The sequence below is a fragment of the Nematostella vectensis genome, chromosome 8 (genome assembly GCF_932526225.1).
Source record: "Nematostella vectensis chromosome 8, jaNemVect1.1, whole genome shotgun sequence".
Classification (NCBI taxonomy): Eukaryota; Metazoa; Cnidaria; class Anthozoa; order Actiniaria; family Edwardsiidae; genus Nematostella; species Nematostella vectensis.
In genome coordinates, this window is record NC_064041.1 from 2,622,674 (window position 1) to 2,632,843 (window position 10,170).

General features: G+C 39.1%; 2 protein-coding genes across 6 annotated transcripts; one reads left to right on the forward strand and one right to left on the reverse strand.

The window, feature by feature from the left end:
* Positions 1–46: 46 nt before the first annotated feature.
* On the forward strand, positions 47–9,512 carry LOC5504224 (uncharacterized protein DDB_G0283697). 5 transcript variants are annotated; one of them, XM_032372491.2, is made up of 6 exons: positions 47–303; positions 1,270–1,342; positions 1,885–1,964; positions 2,059–2,222; positions 4,100–4,324; positions 8,336–9,512. In XM_032372491.2, the coding sequence occupies exons 4-6, from the start codon at positions 2,186–2,188 to the stop codon at positions 9,271–9,273; spliced, it is 1,200 nt and encodes a 399-aa protein (XP_032228382.2). In that variant the 5' UTR covers positions 47–303; positions 1,270–1,342; positions 1,885–1,964; positions 2,059–2,185; the 3' UTR covers positions 9,274–9,512. The 5 variants fall into 5 exon arrangements, with proteins under 5 accessions (XP_032228382.2, XP_048587202.1, XP_048587200.1 ...); XM_048731245.1 differs by lacking the exon at positions 2,059–2,222; XM_048731243.1 differs by lacking the exon at positions 1,270–1,342.
* Positions 5,290–7,013, reverse strand: LOC125570136. The gene is made up of 2 exons (XM_048731247.1): positions 6,244–7,013; positions 5,290–6,192 (listed from the first exon to the last, which is right to left on the reverse strand). The coding sequence occupies exons 1-2, from the start codon at positions 6,975–6,977 to the stop codon at positions 5,757–5,759; spliced, it is 1,170 nt and encodes a 389-aa protein (XP_048587204.1). The 5' UTR covers positions 6,978–7,013; the 3' UTR covers positions 5,290–5,756.
* Positions 9,513–10,170: the final 658 nt, after the last annotated feature.

The following is a 10,170-nucleotide window of genomic DNA, read 5'->3' on the forward strand; positions in this document are numbered from 1 at the left end:
GTAGGGTATTTAACAGAAGACCTCAACAGGTCGGGAGAGGGGGCGGGTATTTAACACTGAACCGGAAGTTGCGTCTAATGGCTTATTTAAATACCATAATGGGCTTCCCCGGGTTTTTCCCGCCATATTCAAATATGACCTTTCAAGAAAGATACTTGCAAATATAAATCTCTGATAGTATTGACCAAAAAAGCTTTCTATCGATGTCTGTTGAATTTTACATTTTGGGGGTAGCCGGTGGAGTACACCCGCTTTTTCACGCCGAAGTTTAGTTCACTGAAGATTGCAGCAGCTCAACGAAAGGTAAGCGAAGATATTCTAAACAATTGAAGAATGGCTTTCGATAGTGGGACTTCACCGGAAAACACCGGGGTCATTTATCGGGCGTTTTAACAGCGTCACAGGCTCCTGTAACCGGGAAAGTAACGAGCATTTAACACCACATAAATGTAAATTTTCCGGGGGTCGGGGTGCCGTGGTTTTAGAACGTTTTAACGATGTTACGCGCGCGTCCAAAATGCCACAGACTGCCGGGGTATAGCTGATCCAAAATGATGCGGACATAGGGGAATTTGACTCAAGCGCCAAAACTATGCAGAAGAAGCACCCGGGCAGCTTTTTGTATATCTTCGTCTGTAAACTCCACTTTTTACGCCATTTTAGATCAGCCGTGGCCCGCCAGTCTGTGGCATCAAATCAGCTGGGGCCGGTTGCACAAAGCCGGAATAAGTTATCCACCGGCGCGATTGTACTAGCACTTTGTTTTTTGCTTTATTTGGCTTCGCGAGCATTTTTTTTTTTTACATTTTATCTCATAAAGCACTGCTAGCATTTTTTTCTTATTTTCGACTGATTATTTGTGTAATTTTGCGTTAAATAGCACAATCTGACTTCAAACACCTATTTCAATTAACGTTGTCGGTGCAAATTGCGAATGGCAAATGGTATAAGTTGTAACACAAATTGCGGCTTGTAAGTATAATTACCCCTTAGGCTAAGTTCAAACGTCTTATTATCCATGAGCCGTATTCAATTCAAATACATGCAAATGAATCGAGTCGATTGTTTTATCTTCATTTGCTTGTATTTGTATTGAATACGGCTCATGGATGATACTTAGCCTGAGAGTAAAGAGTAAGTAAACTAATCGCACGTGTTATTCACATTTTTCTGCTTTTCAGTAAAATATGAGGAGTCCCTTTGTAATTTTGGATAGTAGCACTGACATTTGGCAATTGACATTTGCGCTGACAACGTATTTTGAAATAGGTATATATATCGTCCAAAGCTATATTGCACTCAAGTTTGTCAAAGGAGCCGAGGGGGCTTGAGAATAGGTTTGGTAAGTCAGCGTTTTTTTTTTCAATAACCCGGTCCTTCACACTTGTTCCATGATGGCGAGGATTGGAATCAATAGAAAAAAAAAACATTGATCGTTAAATTTTGTTGTTAAAAAATTTTCCAAAAGAAACTTGTGACATTTCAGACTTTCGGGAGTCCATGAAATTGATTGCACACAAAACAACTCCCCTAAATCCTGTACGTTTTACAATAATAAATACAAATCAATCAATTATCGAACAACTGTAGCGATCATCCTTAAAGATACTGATGCTATGAATGGTGATAACATTTAAGTAGTTGTTGGGAGTTCTGCAGCTCGTAAAAATGCAACGGAATTTAAAGGAAACGCGATTTTCATGAGCGTAAGGCTTATAATACAAATTTATTTAATGAGTAAAGTCGTGGGAGAATCTGATCAAAACAAAATGTTAAATTTAAGCTTACTTTATGAAAAACACATTGACAGCTTAAAAAGGTCCGATTAAGCATTCAGCTATTTGATAAGCATATTAATTATCACTTATTGTTGCATTTATGCAGGGCGGCTTCATAGCAATCAGCTTTGGTACTGGTGAGGAATTTGACAAGTGCCCACATTAACAGAGGGCGACGTCAGACCGGTACTATAATTCCACCTAATTATTATTTTAATATGTGACACGTTAGACTAAGTGAAAGACTGTGTAAACACTTGGCCCTTGACATCGCTTACAGATAGAACCGAGCACATGCCTGAGAAGATAATAAACAACGAGCCAACCAAGCTATAATAGACGGATACAACGGCAAATAGCGGACAAAGTTCTAGTAATTGGTGAGAAAAACTTCTGCTACAGCTAGTATGGGCTGTGGGTCTTCTCATGGAAAGCAGCGTCAAGGTAGAGTTTTCAGATTTAATTAATCTAAATCAGGATTAGTTGGAGGAGTCTATCCATGGTTTTGGGTGTCGAAGTTCAAAAAAGTTAAAAAAAACTAAGCTGAAATGTCAACGCCGAAAGTCGTTGTAATTCTAAAGCGGTGTCGTAATTTGGTTGAAATTTATGTAATATAGTTATGTTTCAATATGAGCGTAGGAAAATTAAGGAATGAGCTTGAAGATTCGCGTTTCGTGATTGAATTTTAGGCATCGTGATTTCATTTGAGATGTGATGTGAGTTTGTTTGCGTAAGATTCATCCATGTCGTTAGCTATTCACTTTAGCTGTAATCATCACCTTTTTCAGTTCCTTTACTTAATTTCTTATCATATTTTGCGGTCACGAATAAACTTCATGCGCCGTTGTTTCTTTTTTGTTAAAAAGGTCGTCAAAATGTGGTTTTCCTTCCACACATGTTTTATATAAACTTCTTTTGAATTTTTACGCTGATTTAAAAGAATCGAGTCTCTTTTATTGCGAGAAAAACTAACGTAAGGTGCACGCTAGTATAATTCGACCTTAACTGAACTCATTCATCTGATTTGGACGAAAGCATGATAACTTCGGTTACATGTAGGTAATGTACTATCCTGTAGGCTTGAACTCTGTTTTGTGTCAATATTTTTGCTAGTGCTGGCTACAAAAAGGAACGTAACCTAGCTACACATGTTGTCTTTTGGCTAATCGTAGGAATGTTTATTTGCTAACGAATTAACCATAGTTTACAATGTCTTTTGAACTGCAAACAAACGGATACCAAATACTTTTTTTTTCTGCGCAAATTTTAAAGTAATATTTAAGTATACTGGATAGCATACTTAGCTCACAACTTAAAGCTAACACATTAACTTCTTTATACTAGATTCCCCTGTCTTCTCTCTAAGATCTCATTACTAGATATACACGACTACAAAGTAATTTTAGATTTTCCGTGGTCAGACATGAGTCGTATAATAGTGCTTGCTTAAGGCACAATGTCTTGGACCCTCGGGGAATTTTCAGTAAAGTAAGCTGGTGTTATCGTCCTATCGTTTAGGGTAAAGAACTCTACCAACTGCTTTTCCAGGCGGAATTAATATAAATTTTCTGCTTTCCACTAGAGGGGGTTCAAAGATTCTGCTATCCCTAACAGGATTTTCAAAGATACTGCTATCCCTAAGAAGAGGTTCAAAGATTATGCTATTCCTTAGAAGAGGTTCAAAGATTCTGCTATCCCTTAGCGGGTCTCACACTAATAATGGCCCGTCCTTTCAAGTTTCGTGAACCATTTTGAGTCACCTTATATGTGCGTCAGCTGAAGTAAAAATCGCAGCCTAAAACGCTTGAGTCTTAAGAGTTTTGCTGGGGGTGCTATTTTCATGTTTTGCTTCTCGTGAGGGACCACTTCAGGCGGCGTAAAAGCTTTAGTCGTATGATATGACAAATATGGTGATGGTGATGGATAATGATTATTACATGCGTTATTGTATTTATGACAAGCGAATGTCATTACAAATACAGCGGTGTTTTCTTGGGCGTAAAAACAGTGTTTCTGCCCCTTTGTTGTGAACATTGTTATATACAAAATGCAAAATTGTGATAATGAAGATAATGGTGGTGGTTATGACAATAATGATGGTGATTTTGATGATAAGGATGATTATGATAAAAATGGCGATAGTGATAATGAATACAATAAAAATGTTGATGATTATACTAACGGTGATGATAATTATGGCGACTGTAACTTGAAGAAGATATGATGATGGTTATGATGGTGGTGGTTGTTAAGAGGATGATGAAGATGATGGTTATGAGAATGATGATTGTGACTATAATTATTATTACTATCTAATCTAGAACGTTCCACGTCGCAAGTCACCATCGACGCCCAACAGCGAGTGGTCGCTAAGTACCGTCGCCAGAAGATCGCGCGGGAACGTGAACAGAACACGTACTTGCGTGCGGAGCAGGAGGTAGAGAAAGCGCTACAGAAAAAGCGCGACAGTCTGGGCGTCATGGACGAGAGAAGACCTTCCTATGTGCAGAGAATGTTGGAGGACTTGGCGGAGACACACGAGGATGGTAGGCAAGGGGGCAGAGTTGGGTTCGACTGGGGACTTGAGGGAGAGGGAAGGTGTAGTAATTTTAGATTTCCAAAGGAATATTGGAAGACTGAATAGGGCAGAAAGTATTCCTAGTCCTGATGAGATTAGGTAGAAGGGGGGACTCTTATATAGTTTGAGATATACTCTCTTTCTATTTTTGAGTCTTTCTGTAAGAACGGCCAGTCTGAGATTTCACCAAATTTTACTAAGACCATGACGCTTAGATACTCGATGTCGTTTTTATCAACTTTTATTGGAAGTGCGCACATATAATATGCGTATTTACAACGACAAAGATAGTAGAACAATCATCCTCGGGAACCCTGTGAAAATTCAATTGGGTCGCAACGCTAAGAGAGGTATACATACGCTAAGAGAGGCATACATACGCCAAGAGAGGTATACATACGCTAAGAGAGGTATACATACGCTAAGAGAGGTATACGTACGCTAAGAGAGGTATACATACATCATACTACTAACATGTACCTTTCATGTTCATTGAGACATGACGGAAAAACCTGGAAAACGCGCAATTCCAGATAGAGAGACACAATTTCTTCAGTGGCTATAGGTTCCTTGTATTACGAACTGATTTTAAAAACACAAGTAACGTGAGGCCGAAGTGCACATAACCAGATTTTGGCTTTTTAAGATAATTTTCCTTGATCATCATTGCCCTGTGTATCAGCTCAGGGACGAAAAGTTCAAATTTCAATGACACTTTACAGAAAGTCGCATCAATTTAAAAAAAAGTAGCACTTTATATTTTGTTTGCTATAAGTTACTAAGTACTCAGATAAATTCTCCGCCTTATTCGATGTGAAAGGGACTTATTTAAAGCGTCACGTCATGTTTTACCGTCATGTCACATCATACTACTAACATGTACATTTCATGTTCATTGAGCGTAAAAAGTTACGTCACGAGTAGAGGCCTGAGTGTTTTTAAAATGTAGTAACAATTGAAAAAGCTACCTACAATACAATTTGGTAAAACACGTGGACTCTCTTGCTGTTCAAGTTTGCCTTGCTGGTTGGCTAGTGACGTTAATTAGAGGTACACAGGTGGCCCAGTTTGTCAGCTTATGGTGCCTTTCACCTCCGCTGAAACGGTTTCGATTCCCGATCGAGACATGGATAGTATCCTTCTCTTTTACGGCACAAAATTTGACTTTTTGAACGTATGTGAGCTTACTAGAAGCTTCAGTTAATATATTTTAAATATGAAGCGCTTAGAACATGGTTTATACTGTATTAGCGTTTTATAAATGCTATATTTTCAATGCCAATCAGATGTAATCAGATAGCACGTCTCGCATCCTTTTACTGGCTTACGTCACGAAATTTTGAATGTGGCCACGGTAGCGCGCGCCGTACTGTAACCCTGTATAAGAAACAGGCCAACCCTCATCCAGTCTTTGGTGTCCATCCCTTCTGAGCGAGGCACAATTTTCTTATTTCAAATCTGCTCTTTATTCCAAAATCCTCTCTAAGAATGTCTTCATCCAAGACCAAAAAGATACCTCCATCCACTTGTTTTTGTTTAAAAGATTCGGCATATTTCCCAAGCTTAATATAAACCAAATAGTCAGCGACGTCATCGACTGTCCATTCCTCCATTTTACTTGGGTTTGGTGGCGGCGGAATACTTAAATCATTAACTCGGTCCGCATTCGTACCGGGTATCGACTTCACTTCAAAATAAATGTCACTGCCTTGTTCCTTAAAATCACATGGTAAAGAAACGGTTGCTGTTAATGGTTTATGTCTCCCTGGGTCCGTGCCACAGCTGTTCACTTGTCTTGGCCCTTTGATAAGCTCGTCCTTCTGGGCATACCCTTTTCTGTCCTTCTTGACTGTTATTTGCCTGATAAGATCGCCAGCCCCGTCTTTTTCTGCATTAAGTGTGAGCCCCGCTGTCTCATTCATCTTCTCATGAAACGTTGGTGGTGTCGAGTTTAGGTCTTCTAACTTGTTCTTCTCAGAAAGACTTAGGTCAGATAAATACTTATGACATACACTGTGCGTGTCTACATACCCTCTGCTATCCGTCTTCACTGTTGTTTGTCTTCTAAGGAAGCCACTATTACTTTCATGTTCAACTTTTCTTGGCCTAGGGCTAGCCGAGTCTGTTGCTGTATTCACTGTTCTAGAAGTAGCGGGAGGTAAATTATGTGGCTTTTCCTTGACTGAAGGAGGTATCTTGTGTCCTTGAGATGCGATGCTTTCCTTTTCATGGCACTCAATTGCTCCGGGATGGGCAGCTCGTTCGGTGCGATAATTCATGTAATCGTTTCCTTTAGCTTCCAGTCTCGTTCTTCCTCTTGAAATTGAAGAAAATGCCCCCTTAGTAAACCGCGTTCTCGGCTTAATCGTTGGCTTTATTTCCGCCTGGGAGTCCTCGTATTGGCTGACGCCAATTGTTTTGACTGTTTGAGCTCGTTTCTGCTCTTTTGAAAGCGAAGACCCCCTGGGTGGTGGGAGAGGAGGAATATCATCTTCCTGCATTGCGGTATCAAATCTTCCTGCTTGGATATCTCGAGCAGTCGTAGTAGTAGCACGGTGCAGGTTACTGATATATCTGGCGTTGTTCACGGTTGTGTGATATTTCAATCCTGCAGGGGGCATCCAATAAAAAAGCGCGTTACGGTCTTTTGTTCCTCTTCATTCGTGACGAACGCCTTGCATGTATCATTCATCAACACTTCAGTATGACGTTGTTTCTATTTTCATAACTGTGTGCGTCGGTATTTTTCCGCAATGGAAGTTAAAAAGGTGGAAAGAGCATACTAAAAGTTGTCCTAAAGCTTTAATCATCAGGAAGTGATGAAGTTTTCATAAACAGGAAGTTTATGTTTATGGTGTGTAGACAAAGCACAATATTGGGAATGTACCAGAGCGGAACAAATCATTTTGAAAGCATGCTAGTTTCTTGCAAAGTATGTTGTTCCCAAGGTATATCTAGTCTAGACATACAATTTTTGAAAAGATAAGCTTTCGGTGTTAATCTTATAAGCAATTGCATTTTTTGAAACTGTAGTCTGTAATCACTAGCTGAATGCTTTTGGTCCCAGTGCCTTGTCCTTCTTATGTAGCACAGGAAACCCACCAACAATACTTGGTCTCCGAGCACGTGCTGGAATTTGCTCGATAAGCAATATAAATATAGAATGCCTTGTAGGAAGTGACTAGGGGAATTTTTTTTAACTTTTTTCTGATCGGGATTCATTAGTTAATAAATCCATCAGAACGTTTTCATCCTTTAGAAAGCCTAAAAAATGAGACGTTAAAAATTAGACGTTCTTATATAAAAAGGTATAAAAAGGAAAGAAAGTACCGAGGTCAGTAGACGAAGAGCAATTGGATAAAGTACAAAGGACGGCTTTTGTAGGGGAGGGGAGGGTGAACTTTATTTATTTATATAGGAGAAAATGCTATAATGTAGACACGTTTAATAGACCTTTCCGTAAATTACGTCACGCGGCATAAAAGCGATGGTAAGTGGGACAAAATCTTGCATTCAGTGTAAATATGGCTGGGTTTCCCCTAGTTTTCTGCTCAAATAATTATAGTACATTGACAAATTTTGGACATGATACCTACTTATTTTTCTGACGGCCGATCGATTACCCTCCAAATTCAAGGGTAAAGGAAAAAGGGACTTGGCGTCAATACACACTAACACGTAGGTGAATATTATTCAGTTTTGCTGACTTGTAGCTCAGTCCTTTTCAACAAAAGTGCAAAATTCTTCATATAAACACTTCCTGTATCAATTACGACAAAATTAACCTTCATGTCTACAAATTGTTATGAAAAATTTCTTTTAAGCGGCAAACACTAAAACTCGACGAAACCCCGCCATACTGATGTGGCTGTTTGCTACTTGCCCTCGCTTTCATGCAGCGTGACGTAATTTACGGAAAGGTCTGTTGAACAGATATAATGGTATTTGCAATGAATATTTATGTCTTTATTTTTTTTAGGCGAAGAAGCAAAAGAAGAAAATACTTTACTAGATATCTACGCTCTTCCTTATAAGGATATGGAGCTGAGTGAAAACGACGACAAACAGGTCAAACCGGATCAAAACAGGACTGACCAGATAGACTCATCCCACGTTGAAAAAAGTGTTGAAATAAATAAAAACGAAACAAAGGCCAGTGGTTTCTGTAATGAAAGTGTTGAAAATACTGGGAATGATCCAGAATCTTTGCACAAAATCAATACAGACAAAACAAACCCGGACAAATCTGAAAACACACATGAAAATCAGAGGCAGAACAGAAACGATAAGGATCCTTACTATGTGAAAACTGGCGCTATCGCCATGGAAACAGAGGAGAGTGAGACATGCGCAGGGGATATGGTCGGAAATCAGGATAGTGAAAGCTTGCTGACCGCACCGCGTGCTCAAAAAAATGTCGAAGAGGATGTTAACGCGGAAAAAATCATCGCCGATCAAGTAAGGACTATTTCTGATGAAACTAAAGAGATAAATGCGAGTTCCAATAAGCCAACGGCTACAACTGAGAACACCAGTAATGAAAGTGAACAAGAAGTTGGCGGGAGCAATGCGTTACCAAGAGATCTCTCTAATTTACAGCAAGAGGAAGGTCAAAATAAAGTATGGGCTGATGATAATGAGGACATCACAAAGGCGGATGGAGCAGCTATAGGCGAGAACAATGAAATCGGTAAGGATTATGGGACAGATAACAAGAAGGGTAATGAGATTGCAAAGGATGACGGGACAGATAGCAAGAAGATTGAAATCGCTAAGGCTGATGGTACAAACATCGACGAAAGTACTAAGACTTCTAAGGGTGATGATATAACTGAAAACAGAAGTAGTGAGACCACTAAGGCTCGCGATGGGACAAAAGAAAGCGAGCGAAATGAGATGAGAGATATACCGACGTAAAACGCTACGTGATGGCTCATGGGGTAGACTGAAAACTAGACAAAGACAATCAGACGAGCCCAGGAAAAAATGTAGTAATGATAGTGCAGTTTATGATAGTTGAACATGTACAGTACATCAACGATAAGAAAAAATCCGGGTATGTATCTGGTAGGAATCAGGGGTAGGGGTAGGGGACAACACCCAAGTTGTCGCGATCTTGAAAGCTAGTCGACTACCTTTTTCAATGTCACTATAAACAAGAAATTAAATTAAATTAAATAAGAAAAACGACAAAAAAGATAACAATAGCAATAGCAAACATATATTCAGCCTATGCTATGCGCCCTTAGACATGAAAGGTTTTTACTTCACTTTCATACGAGCAGTAACGAAATGGTTCTGATAAAAAACCCACTATCTTCCAATCATTTCTCAGGTCAAGTTTAAATACCATAAACTTGATCTTTGTGGCGTTTTGGGGGTGTTTTTTTTAAATCCAGTTAAGCCGAAGCTGAACTCGATATTTGGACAATCTTTAACAAAGCAAAATAAAAAAAGACCCTCGAAATATCAGTAGTAAAATACAGCAGAATTGGGTGGTGGACTTAAAGTTGAAAAAGTCCTAGGAACGACCCTGGTTCTAGGCTTCGTGTTCTGCCGCATTATGTGTACCCTCTAGATGCTCCAGAAATTATACTTTCAAAGGAAGATGCTTTTACTGTTTTCACATGTGTGAAGAAAACTATTTTTCTCTATAAACTTTGCAGCCTTATGAAAAAGTATATTTAAAAAATCATCATTTGAAAAATAGCAAACGTAGAATAAGAAGGTAACGCTTTTTGGAGATGGAAATTAAATAAACCGGGCACTTAAAATATTTAGTAGGTAGAGATAAAAATTTCTGAAGCCTTAACA

Excerpts from the sequence above, each read along its gene's own strand:
- LOC5504224 (XM_032372491.2), top strand. The coding sequence starts at position 2,186 with ATGGGCTGTGGGTCTTCTCATGGAAAGCAGCGTCAAG. Across the intron at positions 2,223-4,099 it reads TCATGGAAAGCAGCGTCAAG|AACGTTCCACGTCGCAAGTC; the intron begins GTAGAGTTTTCA and ends TATCTAATCTAG. Across the intron at positions 4,325-8,335 it reads GGCGGAGACACACGAGGATG|GCGAAGAAGCAAAAGAAGAA; the intron begins GTAGGCAAGGGG and ends TATTTTTTTTAG.
- LOC125570136 (XM_048731247.1), bottom strand. The coding sequence starts at position 6,977 with ATGCCCCCTGCAGGATTGAAATATCACACAACCGTGAACAACGCCAGA. Across the intron at positions 6,193-6,243 it reads GGGCTCACACTTAATGCAGA|AAAAGGGTATGCCCAGAAGG; the intron begins AAAAGACGGGGC and ends CAAGAAGGACAG.